Source organism: Culex quinquefasciatus, chromosome 2 (assembly GCF_015732765.1).
Source record: "Culex quinquefasciatus strain JHB chromosome 2, VPISU_Cqui_1.0_pri_paternal, whole genome shotgun sequence".
Classification (NCBI taxonomy): Eukaryota; Metazoa; Arthropoda; class Insecta; order Diptera; family Culicidae; genus Culex; species Culex quinquefasciatus.
The window spans coordinates 43,554,544-43,576,005 of record NC_051862.1 but is presented as its reverse complement, the minus strand read 5'-3'; the positions used below and the strand labels follow the sequence as shown (position 1 = coordinate 43,576,005).

The 21,462-nt window shown below is 36.3% G+C and overlaps 1 protein-coding gene across 1 annotated transcript in view; it reads right to left on the bottom strand.

Annotated features, from left to right (window-relative positions):
* Positions 1 to 2,738: 2,738 nt before the first annotated feature.
* LOC6043048 overlaps positions 2,739 to 21,462 on the bottom strand; it is a 55,522-nt gene continuing 36,798 nt past the window's right edge. The window contains exons 3-6 of the mRNA XM_038253929.1: positions 11,071 to 11,262; positions 10,146 to 11,004; positions 9,935 to 10,083; positions 2,739 to 4,503 (exon numbers count right to left, since the gene is read on the bottom strand). Coding sequence (XP_038109857.1) covers positions 4,381 to 4,503; positions 9,935 to 10,083; positions 10,146 to 11,004; positions 11,071 to 11,262 — 1,323 coding nt within the window. The 3' untranslated portion in view covers positions 2,739 to 4,380. The remainder of the gene's footprint in view (positions 4,504 to 9,934; positions 10,084 to 10,145; positions 11,005 to 11,070; positions 11,263 to 21,462) is intronic.

The following is a 21,462-nucleotide window of genomic DNA, read 5'->3' as shown; positions in this document are numbered from 1 at the left end:
ATCGACTGCGTCTCCGACAAAGTATTGTGGATTTAGCTCGTAGCTGGATTTTCTGGCATCTTCTCACGGTCATTGGAAACGGTCGTGGATATACCTAGGGGTTCCTAGTTAGAGTGAAAAAAATCAATTTATAGAAAAATTATGGATTAAAATTTTGCTTTTTCATCACTTCTCCGACATCAGGAATAATTGTTTGAACATGCTCGCAATTTTTTTATTCGGTCGGAAAAATATTATTTTTCTTGAAAAAACTTTCATTCTTAATCACATGATCACCCCTAATTCTGGCTCGATGCCGCCATCATGCGACCGCGTGCTCCGTTTGTTTGCCAACAAATCTGCAGCTGGATGGTGAGACGAAGTGAGGGGGGAAGAGATTTTGACATTTTTATGCCCGCATCTGGCCCGCCGCCTATTTCGTCGGTCACTGAGTCGCCGGTCGTTTCCAGTGACCGAGTCCAGCTAGGAACTGATCGCACAATATCACATGAGTTTTGAGGGGTTAGTAAGATGGGTATGAGGTCAGGATTCACTGTGGTAGGTGATGCGACCATAAGCAATTTGTTTATCGGTTGAAATTTTAAAAATCTTAGGCAGCCGGCTGCGGAAAGATAGCTATCTAGGGATTTAAATATAGTATTAATTCGACCGCGACCGCGAAATTCTCCGTCGGTGTGCCTTCCGATCAACGATGATGTAGGAAGGGCTTCATTCATTAAAATTATTTTATATCATAAGCCTTAAAACATATCCGTCGACGTGCCTTCCGATCCTCGATGATATGGAAAGGACTTAATCCAGCAATACGACTTGCTTGTCTCAAATAACAAAAATCGGATCGTTTCTATCGAAAACTATATAAAGAGAACAAAAATAAAATTCATCGGCCAACGAACGCGCGAACAAAAATTAATGAAAAAAGAAGAAGAAATCCAATCACCCCCTGTACACAAATAGCGACACAAAAGAGACGGAAAATAAAACGAAAAAAAAACAGGACTGCGCGTCCACACAGGCACCGCACTACTGATGCCATTATTTAATTATAATTATAATGACCAATCACCCCATGCACTCGAACAGCGACACAAAAGAGACGGAAAATAACACGAAAAAACAGGACTGAGCGTCCACACAGGCACTGCACTACTCTGTTAAGTACTTTAACATTAATTATTGATTAATTCTACTAACTCTTATTTTGAATAGTGGAAAATGCAATTGCAGCGAGTGAAAGAACAAGCATTCCGGTTCAACGACCTATCAGATTCGAACGAGATACGCGTAGTTTTGTGAATCAATTGTAGATTTTTTCCCTAAATGGCTGAAAATTTGAACTATTGTAACAACAACACAATCACACCATTCTTCATACATGAATGAATCATTTTGAAAACTATTTAATTATTTTTTGCTCAAGTGTTCCATTTGTCATTCATTTTGGCTAATAAAAAGCGCCTCAATTTTCGCACAAAATTGAATAAATATTGATAGAAAATTTGCGTTGAATAATTTTAGCATTAAAATTTAATTATATCATCTGCTTTTGATTAAAACGTGATCATTTATTTTACAAGTGCACATTAAAGTAAAATGTTGTATGCAAGTTTTAAACCAACCTTGCCACAACGAAAAAACCATGATCCATTCAAGTGACAGTAAAGATTCAACCAACCACACTCTCTCATTCTCATTTTCGCACTCACACTACACGACTACCTACACATAAAAACCAACACCAATACACCATCACAAATTCAGAACGAGCTCACCGAGTTTCTCATGCGCCGTCCAAATCCATAGCCGTCGAGATGCTAGCAGGTTTCGTCGTTGGGGGGACGAGCTCCCACTCCCCAAGCTAGCAACGCAGCACGGTACCGTAGGGGAAGCCACGTCATCGCATCGCAGCATGAAACAGCTTCTAAAACCTCGTGGTCAACACCCGGCACACACACCTTCAGAATGCAAAACATTCTTTTCCTCACCCACGACTGTGTCCGTTCCCACCCACACACACACAATCCCTCGCACACACCCGACTGCAACGATCCGTCATCGTTACTCCTGTATTCCTGCGAGCACCGTGCACCAACTCTCTCCACGAACACAACCGTCTTGCACAAGCCGGAACACAAACCCCCTGTTTGCGAAAAACACTGACGTAAGAGACCACAAAACGAAGGGGACTGGTTTTCCATTCAAAAACCCACAGCTTCAAAATTTATTTGAACAGAAAATCTTCAAAATAGATCGAGAAGAACAAATAACACTACTTCACAAGGTGGCAAGGAGCCACCCCAACCACCACCCTCTGTCACGATGCACTAGTTACCCACACAAAACAACATTCTGGCAGCTCCAACACCATCAAATGAGACTTGCGGACGAAGAGAGAGCTCTCTCTTTTTTCTCTCTCTCTCTCTCTCTCTCTCACGAACTGTAACAGCTCGAGAAAAGAAAAAAAAAACATGGCTGCTTCGGCAAAATTAGCACTTGCTCAAAATTAAACACGTTTTTTATCACTAAAACAATGAGAATTTCGCGAGAACTCCATTACAAATGCATGGAGGTTTATATTAATAAACACTTCTGCACGATTTTTAGTTGGAACTCTGCATAATTCACATAGAAAAACTATTTCCAATCACGCCCAACATCGAACCGAACCGAACCACACGAAGGCACCACCGCTCCCCCATTTCGGATTTTTTAAATATTAATCAAGATAAACTGATGGCTTACTTTTTAATGCATTTTTTTTATTAATAGTTCGAATAAACGATTGCCGCTTCAAACTCACAGCTTCACCACACCGCCTTCGTCCAAAAAAGTGCAGTTCCATACGAACTGTTTTTTTTGTTTCGCTTCTTCAGTTTGTTTGGTGTGTATTTTGTGGTTGTTTGTATGATATATAGTAACATTATTTTTTTTTGTTAATAGTAATAATAATCATACGTGTTTTTCCTTGTTTAATAGCTATGTGTCGACTTGTTTCTCGCTGCTTCACTTTTATTTTTTTGTTTTTTTCGATTTGCTTTGAATCCTTCTTTTTTTTGTAATATAATTTTTTTTTTGTTTATTCGTTTTGTATAATGCTGACTGCGCAAGTCACTCGAGAGTCGTTTAGGACATCTCTTTTTTTTTTCAAATTGGTCACAAACGGAGCGCACTGTCGAAGATCTGGGATATTGTTGTTTTTTTTTATGATTTATTTATTTTTTGTTCAACTCGGATGGAGGAGTTTGTAGTTTAGTAGTTTTTCTTTTTCGTTTAAATCTGGGAGGTAGTTAAGATAATGGCGGGAACAACGATGATTAGGGTTTTCTATAGGTTGTTGTGCAGATCGCGCTCTAAGCTCTATCTCTGCGTGGGAAGCGCGACGAACTTAAGTTAAAAAATGTTTTGTTGTGGAAGAAGAGAGTAACAGAATATTAAATCTCTACAGGCGTCGACGGCGAATCACAATAATTCTGAGTAGAATTTTTTAAAGATTTATTTTTTTACCAGCAACAATCAAATAAAATCGTGATCTGCACAATCTGCTGTATGTCAATCTAGCGAACTTCTTTACCAAACTTTGCCCTTAATAGATGGTTAAATCTACACCTTCTCTCTCCTAAACACACACAAAAACGCTTCGCTCTGCCTATCTTATAATCTCTAGTGAGAATTATGTCCAAAAAGCCACAATGTTACACAAAGAACTATCTTTTTTTTCTCTTTTTCTATCACTGCTAATCTAGCCAACTTGTCGAAGCTCAACTTCGACGCTTTCCTTTCGTTTTCGCGCACTTTTCAAAGCTTGTTAAGAATGTTTTAAGTAGATTAATTAGTAGTGTTGCGTAATGAAAAGAAGAAACAAGATATGGGGATTTTAGTTAGAGTGTTACAGAATAACGAAATCGATTTCGAATAACAAGAAAAAATAATCAGCTTCCAATCGGGAAGTTCTTCGTTCACAATTCACTCTCTCACTCTCTTTCTGCGAGTGGGTGGCCAAAAAATTAAAACAACTGCCAGCCTGCATCCTTCTCCGCGAAAGCAAATCGTCCCTTAATCAGCTCGACACATGCTTAAAAAAAGTGCTTTCAAAAACTAAAAACTATAAACGAAACGAAATGGCTCTTAAGCTAGCTCGCGTTGCTAGCAATCAAAGTGTGAGGGCTGGAAGAGTTATAAACCTAAACAATAAGCAAAAATAAACAAAGAAATAAACGCTAATCGTAATAGTTTGAATGATGCGACGCGAAACTACTGCTGTTGCTTCTGCTTGCTTCCAAACACGCTTGATTTCGAAATTCATTCAAGCAGCAAGACCCAAAAAAAAAGAACATCACAAACTACTCAGCAGATCAAGAGGATGGCCGGTTGCCGCCGGGTTTAGATCTGGGTGCTGAATCGCTGGACCTGGGGACGCGGCAGGTCGCCAAACACGGTATCGCCGTGGACGCTCCGGGCGAGTGCCTTAATACTGGCCGCGATGTCCACGTTGTCCTCGGCCATCTGAAAAGGGGAGAGAGATAAAAATGGTTAATTTTAAAATTATTTTTGTATGTTAAAAATGGGAAATATTTTTTCAAACTTCAAACAAGCTCATTTTCTCAACCTGCCTGCAAAAAATATTTTTCAGTAGTGCGTCCATCCCGGGATTTTTAATAATTTGTCCCGGGAATTCCGGGAAATTGAAAAAAATCTAATTTTATTCTTGAAATTCAGATTTGGTTGTGGAAACACATAACAAGTTGATGACTTAGTAATCCATAAGAATTTTAAAGCATTTAAATTTTTATTCGGCATTTATCGGCATTCATTTGGCTTATTTGGGGAAAATGCAAAACTTTTAGTTTGCATAATGCTTAGTGGTATAAATATTTTCTATTTAATCTTATATATATATTTTAAAAACCGTGGGTATTATATTTAGGTATTTAATAAAAATCATATAAAATTATGTTTCATCGAATTAAGGGAGCTGTTGATGCATTTTTTCCATAATGTTTTGATTGACTTCATTAAAACAGAAACAGAACAATCAGTACACCGATTTCCAAATTGATTGTTCTGAAATCTCCTGTAACTGTTCAGAGTGTAGTGTCGATTTTCCCCAGGTGGCAGAAGTAACTCAAAGATATTTTTTTAAATATGTTTTATGTAAAACATGAAATTCAAATCGTATTTAAAATTTGCATTGACCGGTATTATATTATTTGTTTCTGCTTCTAGCGTTTTATTACATTTTCAAAGAATTTTTTTTACAAAAATAAATAAAAGAAATATTTTTATAAAAAAAACATATTCAATTTGAATCACAATGTACCGTCATCAGGGGTGACATCATACAAAAAAGCTGAAGTTTGTATGACCCAATCTCACTCCCTAAACCCAATGTCACCCCTAATGACGGTATTTAAAATTGTGGTTAATTAATAAACCAAAGCACAACACAGATAAAAAAAATTCATTTAAACTATTTAAAAATTTCTGTCCTTGTTTCGATTGAAGTGTAAATTATCATCAATAAATATTTTTGAGCTAATTCTAAGATTTTAAGCTTGAAAACAATATCAATATAATGAAAACATGGTATTTAGGAATGTTTCAAAAATTTCCCGGGATCCCGGGAATTCCCGGGATTTCAAAAATATTTTTCCCGTTTCCCGGGAAATTCAAACCCCGGGGAAATTGGACGCCCTATTTTTCAGAACACTGTTATAGATCTGGAATTTTTTTTTTTGAAAAGGTCCAATAAACCAAATTTTCAGTTTTTGCTTTTTGGGTGTTTTTGAAACCGCCCTGAGTCAGTGTATTGAAAAGCACCCCAAAAGCAAAAACTGAGAATTTGATTTATTGGAAATTCAGCAAAGGGCATACGATTTTGAACCAAACTACTTCAATAACTCAAAAGTCTGCAGTTTTTTGCCTTCCTCACTTTACTGAGGAAAGGCTATAAAATCACTCGGAAAATGAACTTTTTAATTTTACCTCCTAGACCTACCTTCATTTGTACATATCGACTCAGAATCACCAGCTGAGCAAATGTCCGTGTGTTTGGCTGTATGTAGACATGTGTACCAAATCAATATTACTGGAATATCTCGTCACAGACTCAACCAATTTTGGCCGGAAAGGTTTTAGTCGATCCGTCTTAACGTCCCTTTAGTTGCTATTTAAATTCATGCAGTTTTATCATGTGTTTAAAAAGTTATGTTAAAAAAACTGTTTCATATTAAATTAAAATTATCGTAAAAAGGGTGTTTTTTCATGAAACCCTCACATGTAACATATTTTTAGAAAGCATATGAGAAGACCTTTCTTGTGGAGTAAGAATTATGAAGATCTGACTTACCTATCTAAAATTACAAGCAGTTTAAAAAATGGTCTGAATTTACATAACCTCAAATGGTCCCGTCTGATCGCCACGTAAAAAGCCATGTAGAGGGATGCCATTTCCTGAAAGGCGGTGTCTGTATAATCTTGACAAAAAGTCTGTAGGAAGTCTATTTTTTTTATTCGTCACTCTTTTTTAATTATTATATAGGACCTCTTAGGTGCTGCGATCACGTTAGGGGAGATCCATAAACCATGTGGACACTTTAGGGGATTGTAATCACTCTATAAATGAGAGGAAGGCACCAACCACCTAAAGGTGGATAAGTAACGTTTTTTTTTTTCAAAGGTTCAATAAACAAAATTTGCATGTTTTGGCATTTTGGCTGTTTTTGAATATTTCTTAAGGTTATTTCAAAAACACCTAAAAATCAAAAAAAAATACAATTTTGTTTTTTGGACAATTTAAAACAAAGCTCTAGAAGTGATGAAAATGCATGTAGGACATTTATGTGAACATGGACAGTTCACAGTTCAAATAAGTTGAAAAAATAAATTATTTTTAGGCAGTTGCAAAATTTTCCAAGAGAAAATTAAAAAAAATGAAGATGCTCAAATTAATTTAAGTAATTCAAGAATATTAACAAATTTGACAAATTTAAAAATTTTATGAGCATAGACAATTGAAGCAATAGCAGAAATGTAAAAAACGAAACTATTGGCACAACGCCCCCCGGGGCATGGCCTTCCTCTAACGTGGGATTTCTGCTCCAGCGCCTCTGACGAGACAGGAGAAACCGGGACCGACGTTTTACTTCACCATCCGATAGAAGCTCAGTGGATAAGGCGGGAATCGAACCCGCGTCTCATAGCATCATCGGGATCGGCAGCCGAAGCCGCTACCCCTGCGCCACGAGACCCACACGGCAGGGTAACGGCAGAAATGTAAAACTAAGGAATTAAACAAACTTAGAAAAAAAAAAATAAATTGAAAATCAACGAATTCGGTAAAAAATACCGAAATTTGAATTCACTTTAGAAAAAAGATCCAGAAATATTAACATTTTGTAAATGTCTTGCATAGCTTTTTTCACACATACATTTTTTCCGAATTCGGTAGTTGAAAAATCAAAATGTTTAAATGTTACCGAATATCAGTTGTACAATGAACAATAATTATTTTAAGAGATGGTTTGATGGATGGTTTACCGATCTAAATTTACCGATTTTCAACTACCGAATTCGGTAAATAAATAAAGTGTGAAGAAAATCAAAAAATGAAAGAAATTTACAAATATGTGAAAATTCAGGATCTTATTTTTTAAGTGTGAAAAAATCGAGTATCTATTATATTTGAAGTTTTTTTTGAAAAGGTTTTATAAGCTGGACCATTTAAAAAAAAACTCTAGAATATGTTGGTACCTTCCTCGCATTCATAAAGTGAATACACAACATAACCTCAAAAAAGATTATAAATAACACTTATTTTTTATCAATATCCCAAAAACAGTGTATTAAAAACACTAAAGTACTTATAACTGTTGATAGGGTTGTCAGATCTTCAACCTTTTGGGCTTGTTGGAAAGGTCTTTCAAATACCTTTCTGAAAATGTATAACATGACGGGTTTCTTACAAAAACCACCCTTTTTACAATCTTCCGGACTTTTGTTAAAATCGTTTTTTTAGCATTTTGAAGTACTTTTCTAAACTTTATTATATTAACTAGGGTCTTGTGGGACCCCAAGACGGATCGAATGGGACCAAAACGGTCCAAATCGGTTCAGCCAGTCCGGAGATAATCGTGCGCATATTTTTCGGTGCACGGACTCACATCCAGACACACGCACAGACATTTGTTCAGAATTTGATTCGATAGGTATACGTGCAGGTGGGTCTACGAGGTCGAATAAAATAGTTCATTTTTCGAGTGATTGTATAGCCTTTCCTTATTGAGGTGAGGAAGGCAAAACAGAAAATTAAAAATTAACAAAACCTTCATTCTAAAATTCCATAATTCTGAAATTTTGGATTCTTATATTATCAAAATAAAAAAAATATTATAAAAACAAAATTAAAAAAAATGGATATAAAAAATCTAATATTCTAAAATTCTCATGATCCAAAATTCTGAACTTAAATTAACGAGTTCGGAAAAAAATAACGAAATAGTAGTTTATGCAACAAGTTGCAAAAAGAGGATTTTTTCAGCACGAGTCGTACATTTATCCAACTAGGTTCACCGAGTTGGATAAATAAGAAGAGTGCTGAAAAATCAAGTTTTGCAACGAGTTCCATACAACATTTTTTGCAATTCCAAAAAACACACACTGAGTAAAATTTTATGTCAAATTTTCATGTATTTTGTCAATAAATCGTTTAAATCAAAAAAAAATGTTGAAAAGTGTTACTTTTCGAAACAAGTGCTGAAAAGTTCAACTTTTCAGCATTTATTTTGAAAAGTGTTGCTATTCGATTCTGTTATTTTTGGTACAGAAAAGTAGGCTATTTCGTCGTTCAAGAATGACAAAAAAAGTAAATAGTTTCACGACGGAATTGCAAAAATCGAATTTTTCACATACAAAATTTTGAATCCTGAAATTCTAAAACTTTATGTAAAAAATTCGAATTTCGGTTTTTTTACCGAACTCGTTAATTTAAGTTCAGAATTTCAGATCAAGAGAATTTTAGAAAATTAGATTTCCTAAAAAATGTCCACGTGGTTTGTGGATGGTCCAAACATTCTAAAGTTCTCAATTTTTTATGTTCTGAAATTCGTAATTTCTTGATTTCTCAAATCCTTGAATTCCTTATCATGAAATTCTTAAATGCCGCCATCTCAAATTCCAGAAAACCACATTACATTGGATCATATTTTGAGTCATATATTAGGAAAGAAATGCAAATTTTGAGAAAGGCAAAGATTACGTGGTTTGATTAGCGCGAGTGAAATTTTGACGAGCACTTCGGGTATTCGATTACGAACTGTTTTGATGTTTCTAAATCCCCAGATTTTTATACTTTGAAATTTCAAAATTTCATATTTTTTATTATTTGGTTTATGAATTTAGGAAATTTTGTAATTATAAGATAAGTGCGGTGACCACGGGGACGCGTTGTCTTGTTTTTGCATGCTCATTTTCATTTCTTTTGTGTCGCTTTTTTTGTGCTTGGGTGCGTGGTTATTATAATTAAATAATGGCATCATTAGTGCGGTGACCACGGGGACGCGCTGTCTTGTTTTGCATGCTCATTTTCATTTCTTTTGTGTCGCTGTTTATGTGCTTGGGTGCTTGGTTATTATATATAGGTGAAGGGATTTTATTAAATGATCATTATATTGCATTATTATATTTATTTGATTATATAACCACACCATATTTTACACTTTACACATCATACAATACACATATAAAACTGTGAACTTTAGCGCGTGGTACGGTATGTCCACGCATCCTTCCTCCCCTAGAGATTCTGTGAAATGTGATCCGTTCTCAGAATGATCTTTGCATTAAACACAACGCAGTAGGGCTAGCCAGTTTGATTTTTTGTAATACATTTTCGGTTAAAAATATTCAGTAATTTTATAGGCTACCAGTTCCCACTCACCTCGTCGTAGTCCTCCTCGGTCGCGCGGAACTGCGTCATCACCTGGGGCATCGAGATGGGCAGACTCTTGGCGATCGAGCTGCTCTGCCGGCCGAGCGAGTGGCGCGCCGGAATGTAGATCCCGTCCTCGTTGTTGTTGCCGGTGGACTCTGAAGTGAGATTAAAGTGTCAGAATTTTGGACTACTTGAAAGGCAGGTTTCAACAACTAACCATCTAATCCGAGGTCCTCCTCGTCGGACAGGGTGAGGGGCGATTTGTCGTTCTCCATGCCGTCGATGTCAAACATGCAGTCCGACTCGAACGAGCTGGTGGCCAGCCGTTGCTGCTGCTGCTGCATCTGCATCAACGAATTTGTACTGGAATGTTGCGGCTGCTGCTGTGGCTGTCGACCAGCGGCGATGGCACCTCGGGTGTTGTTGCTAAAGCTAACGATATTGTTGTTGTTGTGGTTGCTGCCGGGGCGGGTCGTTCCGCTGGACTGGTCGGCAGATGAGGGTGGAGTGATGCGGGATCGCGCCACCCCGTTGCTGGTCACCATCGGTGGACTGTTTCCGGTGGACATTGGCAGATATTCGGGCGTTGGCGGCGGGGTCTCCAGCTGGGATGGTCCTCCGGCTCCGGAGTCGTTCAGATGGGTCGCTCCGTTGGCGTTCGTGCCAACGGCCGTCATCGGGCTCACCTTGGTGGCCAGGGGCTTCGACGTCGGAGTCGTCGTCGTCGTCGGCATCGGTCTCTCGGAAATGCTGTTGCTGCGCAGCATCAGCTCAGGTACGTTGTTGGCCCGTTTGGCCAGAATCATGCAGTCCTGCTCGGCCCGCTCGCGCTTCACCTTAAGCACGGCAAACTCCTGCTCGGTGAACCGGTGGATCCGGGCGTTGGCCGCTTCCGTCTCGCGCTCCATGTACGCCCGCAGCAGCTGCACGAACGTGTTGCCACTTTTGGCCATGCTCAGCAGTCTGCTCTTTTCGGCGAGGTCACTGTAGCTCAGTTCGGAACTGTTCAGCACGATGCCGAACGCCGGCGAGTAGCTGCCGTCGGCCATGCGGGCGTTCAGCTGGTCCTCGTTCGTCTAAACAAAAAAGGGAAACAAAAGTGAAATTCCTCTTCAGCATTGCATCTCTAATATCCATCTTACCACCAGGGACGCGTTGACCAGGCAGGAGGCGGGTTTATCGGCGGAGGAGGCGGGAGTACCGGCAAACCGGGCAAACACGCAGCACCGGCAGTTGCGGCACTGGTGCAGGTCCCACTCGTCGAACAGGCGCACCGTTCGAACCAGGTCGTCGAACTGAACCTGAACGCTGGAGCAGCGCACGGGACCGAGGGCCTGGAAGGAGAAGGGGGAGAAAAACAAAGATTGATGAATCATATTTTTTAACATCTGATGTTGACTCATCAACAGGTTTGTAAAAATATCAAACTTTCAGGTTTCAACGACTACAATTATCATACGCGAAATCTCATTCCCCCAACTATCACTACCTCTTTCTCTCCATTGCGAGATTTCACGATCCCGTCTGAAAATCTCATTTTCTCTCTCATTCTCTTATTCACAATCATCATCCCTTAATGAAATTAAACAACAAAAGACGTCACAAAACCAAATCTGCCAACACAATTTCACGGGACGTAATGCGCGGTCGGTTCCAAATCGCGTTCTCTCTTTGCGGTTTGCTGACAGAACAAAAGAATCAGCGGCGATTGCGCGTGAACGAGGAAAAGAGGGGGAGTGATAGAAAGAGAATGCTCCTGCTAGAAATCATGAGAGAGAGAAAAAGCGTTCACAGGCTAGACTCTCTGAAATTTTGATGCAGGGATCATAAAGTTACAGTTTTTTTTCCAGAACGCAAAATTAAGGGGTTACATACATGTAGAAAATCACAAAATTTCATATTACGGAAAATTTATTTATTCCACTAAAAAGATGATTTTAAATCTCTCCTGAAAGTTTCATGAAGATATTACATGATTAAACTGAGTTAGAGACGATTTTAAGCTCAACATTTTGCCGTGCGCAAAGCGGACGGTCAAACTTTCTGAGCGTTTTTCTCTAAACACCGAGTTGATTTACGGGTGCCACGATATCCCGAGATGTGATGAACCAAATTGGCTGAAATTCGGGGTGAAGACTCTGGAGACATATCCCGTGTGCATGACGAAGCCCGATTTGGAAATTTTGCTTTCTAAAAAAATACAAAAATCAAAAACTGACGATTTTTTATATGAAAAACAAAAAAATATTTTTATCTTTTTTTAAAATAAGTTTTTTGAAAATCGGCCTTCGTCATGCTCACAGGACCGGTTTAACGAGTCTTCACCAAAATTTTGAGCCGATTTGGTCAAGGCAGTGTTGAGATATCGTGGCACCCGTTTTTTAAAACAGCTATATCTCGGCAATGGTACATCCAAATGTCTTCATATTTATTTTTTAATGGATGAAAATGTATATTGTTAAGCCCTGAAAACAAATTTTAAATAAAATTAAGTGTATGCTTTCACCAACCTCTGACTTTTTTGTCGATTTACATGTAAGTAACACTTTAAGTGGAAAATGAATTTTCCGAATAATGGTGAAGTTTTGAAGGTTTGGTGTCTTCAGAAGAGTTGTTGCAAATGGAATGGGGCAACTTTTGGTTTGATGAAAATTAGGGTGGTTCACGATTAGGGTTATTTTGAAAATCTAACTTTACAGGAATATTTTTGGGATTTTTTTCGTATTCTAGAAAGTTGTTGGGCTTGCCAATTCAAGCAACTTTGTCGAAGACACCAAAATTTTATTTCGTAATCAACGCATTCTTTAACCAAATTTATGGAAGGCATCTGACCAAACCTTCAAAAATCAGTTTTTGGAACGTGGCAATTCAGGGTTCGGTCTTAGAGAAAAGTGATATTCGAAGCACTTTTAAAACTCTAAAAAACGGACATTTTTATTTTTTGACTTGTCAATTTGGACTTAAGGGTCAAAAGTTACAGCCATTTTAAGGTAAAAAAGATGCAAATTTAAAAATTAAATATCTCGAAAAGGCGCAAGCCAAATTTTAAGCACCAGGTTGCATTTGAAAGAGGAGATCTAGCACCACAAATGCTTCTTTAAACTTGAGATATCTCCATTTGAAAAAGTCTAATTTTCAGGGGAAAACCATTCGGGACCACCCTAACAAAATTCGAAAATTGTCCAAATATTTGTTTTTCCATGTAATTTTGCCCGCTGAATCTGAATCTGCCCTCAGAAATGAGTCAAAGTATCGAAAAATCGATTTTTGGTCATATTTTGGGTTCAAATGATAATTTCCCCTTGTCTCACGACGGAATTGCAACACTATTTTTTTCGTTGCCTTTTTTTTTATTGTCGAGTAGGGTTGTCGAGTAGTAGGGTGACAAGAAAAGTTAAAAAATCTTTGGAGATACCCAATGGCTCGATCCATTAGGTAAAAATAAGCAACTCTGTCAATTTTGAGCCAAATAGGTAAAAAATCGCTTTTTATCGTTGAAGTTTGTAGGGAAAAATCGAAAAAGTATGTATGGGAAAAATCGAAAAAATATTTCATGACAAATAATATTGTCGAAGACCGCAAACGATCCGAGTTAACCCTAACGAGTTATCAGTGATTTGAAGAAAAGATTTTTTTCACCAACTTTAACGGTCTATAGCGACTCTTAAACCTTAACCGATTTGGCTCAAAATTTTCACAGTTACTTATTATTACCTAAAGAAACTAGTCAGGGGGTATAACGGATGACGATTTTATTACTGGCACCCTATTGCCGAGCTTCAGTATGACCCTAACTCTAAAGTGATTTTTAATTTTTAAGTCAGCCTCTCCAACCCAACCCCTCCTTTAGACGGGCTTCGATTTTAAAAAAATCGCCAAAAATCCATTTTTTAACCAGTTTTTGACCTTTGAAAAGCATTGGATAGAAGAATTCTTAAATTTTATAAAATTTATGGGATGGAAGTTTTACTTGTTTTATGTGACTTTGCCAATGTATTTAAAAATGTCATTTTATTAGGTGTCAACTGTGGCTGTGTTTTTCACTAACATGTCCTATATTTCAAGTAAAAAGAAGTACCTATGAAGTAATTTTTCTAGTGTCCCAGCCTCTACTCATTTTTATACAATTAAAATTATAATGGTTCCATTTTAGAGCAGAAAATGTGAAAAACAAGCAAAAAATTGAAAAAGTGACATGAAAAAATTAGATAGGCAAAATGTAATGATAGGAGGTGGTAGAATATGCCAAATACTACCAAAAATAAACATAAACTTAACAAGATAAATGTAAATTTAAATACTAAAAATGAAACAAGAAAAACATAAAACAAGAGAAGTAAACTTTTTCGTAGAACAAAAGTTGCTCAAAATGACCCAAAAAATAAAAAAATTCGAATAAAAAAATTGAGGAGTAGAGAGTTAAACAAATAATTCTGAATAGCTCACAATCAAGGGAAACCGCATAAATTATTTCAAGATTTTTCAGGTGTAAACCGAAAACGTGATCAAAAAATAATGTGGAGGGAATAAGGCTTTTAACTGCTTATTTAATTGCACTGTTTGATCATTTTCTGGCGTACATTTGATTTTGCAGCCCAGTTTTTGAAATGGAAAAATAAAATTCTTTTAAAATTTTCTATTCTTGATTTGTGTGCACCTACGTCGAAGACCAAGATTGTTTACTTTTTGCTCTTTGGTCTTGGTCTGACAGATTTGGTCTGACAGCTTTATCATGGATTTTGGTCTGGTCTAGGCGAGGGATAGGACACAGCACCTTCCTGTTCACAATCGATTTTACTAGTTATCAGCACTTTGACGTTCAATATACACTCAACCTCCGGTGGTTGGTCACTTTTTCGTTTGACACTGTTTTAGTTTGTACCCCGTTGGTTGGTCAAAGTCAAACTACGAACACTATCAAAACAAACGTTTGGTATTGTGTGTGAACTCCGAGTAAAAGGGGTGTCAAACTAAAAAGTGACCCCGTTCGGTGTCAAACCATTGGGGTTTGAGTGTATACTATTTCACTGCCTGCCAAACATACAAGAATTTCCCCTAGCTATTAATAATTTTTACTATTAGTTATATTTTTGCCCACCTTAAAAATCGTAATGGCCTATCGTATTTAATTTTTTTCAGCGACGTAATGTAAGCTAACCAGAGATGTACTTATTATACTCGACTGTCAATTCATTTTCGTAATAGTTTTCAAATTTAGAAAAGTGACATTAAACAAAATACAAAGATATTTGTAAGGATAGAAATATTAGGGACCGAAGGAGAATATGTATTGATACACCCATTCTTACAATTATCGACAAAAAACAGCAAAATAAATTTTCGTATCCCATTTCGTAACACAAACCGGTCCCGGCGTTTTCTTTTTTAAATTCTTTTCTTTCTGCAACTATTTTTTCTGGCATTAATATCTGGCTTGTCAGTACGTATATATTACACACTGCTTCTGCTCCTGGCTCTTCCATGTTGGTATATATGTTATTATTGTTCTCTTTATATTCCCCACCAAAACAACACACAGCCGTTGTTTTTTTGCTGCTGCATCCATCAGGCCGGCTGCCGGCTTGGTTGGTTTGTGTGTACGTGCAGCAGCAGACTTGCATAAATATAATAAAAAAAAACAGCCGAGTGCAGAAAAACGATGATCAGGCGGCCGCGAACGAACAACCGGCTGATATTCAAAACCGATTAACTCGAGAAAGAGTCAGCGCGGAGAAGGCACACATATCTGCCTTTATCGCAATTATTTTATTATTCCTCTACTGCTAAACTATTCTCAAACCCTGTATCAAATGCGCAAAATGGCATTTCTAATGCATTAGACAATCTTCTTTTTGTTTGTTCTGAGAGCTTTCTGTTACCACTTTTTTCCCTTCTTCTCCTTTTTCTTCCACATTTAATCTCCATCGAATATTCCTACAATTTCACTGTGTGTGAATGAATAAAATCAATTCATCGAAAGCAGTAGAAGTAGGTATAGCAGCAGCAAGCTCTCAGGGCAAATCAGACCATTGATGTTTGCCCTATCAATTTGAGTGTACTCGAGTTTTACGAACCCACTCCGCTCCTCACACATCATGCATAATGATGACCGGGCAGATTTTTTTTTGCAGTAGCAGCCATAAACGGATTAACGGATTAACATTTGCTGCAAGTTATAGATTCAATTTATTTAGTTTTGACTTGTTACGGAATTTAGACAACCGTTTTTGCTGAACTGAGGAAAAGCTATAAAATCACTCGCAAAATGAACTTTTTTAATATTCCTGCTTCCTACACATCAATTCAGAATCAAATTCTGAACAAATTTCTGTGCGTGTGTGACAAACACTTTAATGGAAACAAACACTTTAATGCAAACAAACAATTTTGATTAATTTTCAGATAACCTCAACAGTTCCGGCTCGAATTACTTAAATTTACACCTTGAGTTCCGATCTCTTGAGGATATATTTGGAACCTGTATTTTCAAAGCTTTTATTATATCACACTACTGCTTAAAATTTTCTTTGGTTATTTTAAATTTTATCGTGTTCAGAAAGTCATTTTGAGCATGTTTTGTTCCACGAAAAACTTTACTTTTCTCGTTTTATCTTTTTCTTCTTTAGCTTGAGGTTTCAACCGATTAGTGCGCTGACCACGAGGACGCGCTGTCTTGTTTTTGCATGCTCATTTTCATTTCTTTTGTGTCGCTGTTTGTGTGCATGGGGTGATTGGTTATTATAATTGAATAATGTCATCATAAGTGCAGTGCTTCTGGGAACGCGCAGTCCTGTTTTTCGCGATAATTTTCGTAGTAAATGATCGTACAAATTTATTCCAACGGACAGTTTTAGTATTAACTCATCAAACTATCGATTTTATGAAGAGTAAAGCGTTATTTATTTCCTTTTTTTTAAATTTGCTCGCGTTATCTAAATTGTAAAAACAGTAAAAATATACTGATAAGTCCAGCCCATAGCACTACTGCTCGGCTGGCACGCGTTGGATAAAAAAAATACTTTTTAAATGATCAATTATCTATCTTTCCGCAGCCGGCTGCCTAAGATTTAAAATTTTCAACCGATAAACAAAATGCTCATGGTCACATCACTGCCACTCGTGAATCCTGACCTCATACCCATCTACTAACCCCCTCAAAACTCATGTGATACTTTGTCGGAGAAGCAGTCGATTGGGCGGTCTCTATCACTCAAGTATCGGACTAACATTCCCATCCACTTCCCCGTGACCCTACCACTGGTCGTGGCCGGCGCCGGTATTGATCAGCATGATAGGGGCCTTTGAGAATTTGCGAAGCGAGGAAAGATAGCTCCCACTTATCTTCCACGGCTCGTGGATGTAACTTCTGGAGGTCCTGATCAATAACGGAGTAGCAACTGCGGGTGGGCACCTATGCTTATGCTTATGCTTTTTAGCTTGAGGTTTCAACCGAATTTGCATTTTTCATGTTTGGTTTTTCTTTGTTTCTAATAGAGCAATTCTCTGAGATTTCGGTCATTAATTTTTTTTTGTATTTTTTAATCCTGCTGAATCGTTTTTGGTGCCTTCGGTATGCCCAAATAAGCCATTTTGCATCATTAGTTTGTCCATATAATTTTCCATAAAAAAATTTGGCAGCTGTCCATACAAAAATGATTTGTGAAAATTCAAAAATCTGTATCTTTTGAAGGAATTTTTTAATCGATTTGGTGTCTTCGGAAAAGTTGTAGGTATGGATATGGACTACACTGAAAAAAATGATACGCGGTAAAAAAATTAAGTGATTTTTGCCTTCCTCACCTCAATGAGGAAAGGCTTTAAAATCACTCGAAAAATTAACTTCTTTATTTGACCTCGTAGACCCACCTTCACGTATACCTATCGACGCAGAATCAAATTCTGAACAAATGTCTGTGCGTGTGTCTGGATGTGAGTCCGTGCACCGAAAAATATGCACTCGATTATCTCCGGACTGGCTGAACCGATTTGGACCGTTTTGGTCTCATTCGATCCGTCTTGGGGTCCCACAAGACCCTAGTTAATATTATGAAGTTTAGAAAAGTACTTAAAAAGTTATGGTAAAAAAACAATTTTAGCTAAACTTCGGAAGATTGTAAAAAGGGTGGTTTTTGTAAGAAAACACGTCATGCTATATATTATTAGGAAGGTGTTTGAAAGACCTTTCCAACGCGTTAAAAAGATTGAAGATCTGACACTCCCATCAAAAGTTATGAGCACCTAAGTGTTATTTATAGACTTTTTTGAAGCCGGATCTCAAATATTTTGATGAAAAGTTGTCCGGATCTATCATGCGACTCGTCGTTGGATAGGTAATCAAAAGACCTTTCCAACAAGCCCAAAAGATTGAAGATCTGACAACCCTATCAAAAGTTATAAGTACTTTAGTGTTTTTGATACAATTTTTTGAGGCCGGATTTCAGATAATTTGACAAAAAAATAAGTGTTATTTATACACTTTTTTTGAGGACGTGTAGTGTCTTTACTTTATGAATGTGAGGAAGGCACCAACCACCTAAAGGTGGATTAAGTTACGATTTTATTTAACTTTTTGTCACTAAAACTTGATTTGCAAAAAAACACTATTTTTAATTTTTTTTTATTTTTTGATATGTTTTAGAGGACATAAAATGCCAACTTTTCAGAAATTTTCCAGAATGGGTAAAAAGTCTTTGACCGAGTTATGATTTTTTTAATCAATACAGTTTTTTTTTTCAAAGAATCGAACATTGGTCGCAAAAATTTTTCAACTTCATTTTTCGATGTAAAATCAAATTTGCAATCAAAAGTACTTCAGTGAATTTTTGATAAAGTGCACCGTTTTCAAGTTATAACCATTTTTATGTAACTTTTTTCAAAATAGTCGCAGTTTTTCATTTGTTAAATTAGTGCCCATGTTTGCCCACCTTTTAAAAAATATTTTTGAAAAGCTGAGAATATTCTCTATATTTTGCTTTATCGAACTTTGTTGATACGACCCATAGTTGCTGAGATATTGCCATGCAAAGGTTAAAAAACAGGAAAATTGATGTTTTCTAAGTCTCACCCAAACAACCCACCATTTTCGAATGTCGATATCTCAGCAACTATAGGTCCGATTTTCAATGTTAAAACATGAAACATTCGTGAAATTTTCTGATCTTTTCGAAAAAAATATTTTCAAAAATTTTAAATCAAGACTAACATTTCAAACGGGCCAAACATTCATTATAACGCCCATTTGAAATGTTAGTCTTGATTTTAAATTTTTGAAAATATTTTTTTTTCAAAAAGTTCGGAAAATTTCACGAATGTTTCATGTTTTCACATTCTAAATCGGACCTATAGTTGCTGAGATATCGACATTAGAAAATGGTGGGTTGTTTGGGTGAGACTTAGAAAACATCAATTTTCCTGTTTTTTAACCTTTGCATGGCAGTATCTCAGCAACTAAGGGTCATATCAACAAAGTCCGAAAAAGCAAAATATAGAGAATTTTCTCAGCTTTTCAAAAATATTTTTTTCAAAAGTTGGCAAACATGGGCACTATTTTTAAAAAATGAAAAACTGCGACTTTTTTCAAAAAAGTTACCTATAAATGGCTATAACTTGAAAACGGTGCACTTTATCAAAAATTCACTTTAGTTCTTTTTGATTGCAAATTCGATTTTACATCGAAAAATGATGTTGAAAAATTTTTGCGACCGATATTTCCATTTTTTGAAAAAATCTGTATTGATTCAAAAAATCATAACTCGGTCAAAGATTTTTTGCCCATTCTGGAAATTTCTGAAAAGATGGCATTTTATGTCCTCCAAAACATATCAAAAAATAAAAAAAATTAAAATAGTGTTTTTCTGCAAATCAAGTTTTAGTGACAAAAAGTTAAATAAAAAATCACCAATTTTTTTTACCGTGTATCATTTTTTTTCAGTGTAGTCCTTATCCATACCTACAACTTTGTCGAAGACACCAAATCGATCAAAAAATTCCTTCAAAAGATACAGATTTTTGAATTTCCACATATCATTTTTGTATGGACAGCTGCCAAATTTGTATGGAAAATTATATGGACAAACCAATGATGCAAAATGGCTTCTTTGGGTATACCGAAGGCACCAAAAAAGTTTCAGCCGGATTAAAAAATACAAAAATTAAAATTAAAGAAAAAAGACCGATTCCGTAGAGAACTGCTCAGTTAAACTATAATTTTGAAAACATTGATCAATAAGATTTTCTCAAAGTGCTAAATGTTTCGATTCTTCGGAATTTTTTTCAAAAAAAAAGTTGTTTAAAGACAAATTTTAAGTGGTATTGAAAACGATTTCAAAAATACCTTTAAATTTGCATGCATCTACAGGATAAAAATATTTATAAGTTATTGTGGAAATATTTTGATTCGTGAAATTGGCTTTATTGACAAAATATATAAATTTTGAACAAAAATTTGCTTTTATAAAAATTATTAAAATTTTATATATATTTTTTAATCAGCACTGTAATTATTACAGTCCATACTCGATTATCTGAAGTTCGATTATCCGAAGGTTTGTATGAAACTTCGAATAATCGAATCAACGAACAAAAATAATTTTTATTCGTATCTTTTACTTTCTTAGTTTAAACATCAAAATCGTGTTCTGCGACCTCATGATAGTCAAATTTGAATGGTTGATTGCACGTGAAATAAAAAAAAAAGCATTTTTCCAATAATTCATCATCGCCATTTTGACCGCCATCTTTTCATTAAAAATTCTAATTCACTTTAGAGTAGTTTAAGGGTCATATTAAAGCTCAACAGTCAAAAATAAGACAACGAAAAAAAATATTTTCTCGTGATTCGATTAGGGGAAGGTGGGGCAAGACAACCATATGGGGCAAGAGGAACAATCGCCCGTACGGTCGTAATTTTTACAATTTTAATTATTTCCAGTATGAGGAATTGTTGCTAGCAATGCAATTAGCTGATTCTACTACCACATAACCACCAAAACGACGTAAACGCCACGGGGCATAAGATTTAATGATTTTTTTTTTAAAACCTTTGTTATCTTATAATATTTGGAAAGCACAAAAAAAAGCCTTAGGGTTCGTTTTAAGGCTCATATTTTCAAAATGCTTTTTTTCCTAGATCGGTAGTGTCCGTACGAATGACATGCACCTATTACAAAGTATAATTTAACTTTTGTTGAGATTGTGGTTTGGTTGAGCGTTTTAGCAGAATGCATTACTGTGAATACAAAGAGACGAGTTGTTCCTTTTAATTCCGCTATATATTTTTAATATCTTGACAGATACGTATTTCGTCTACTACTTGCAGACTTCATCAGTGTTCTGTTCTCGACTCCGAGAACAGAACACTGATGAAGTCTGCAAGTAGTAGACGAAATACGTATCTGTCAAGATATTAAAAATATATAGCGGAATTAAAAGGAACAACTCGTCTCTTTGTATTTTGTTGAGAGTTTTTCAAAAACCTTGTTTAGGTGGGGCAAGTGTACCATATGGATTTTTACTATGGAAAAAATTACGAATTG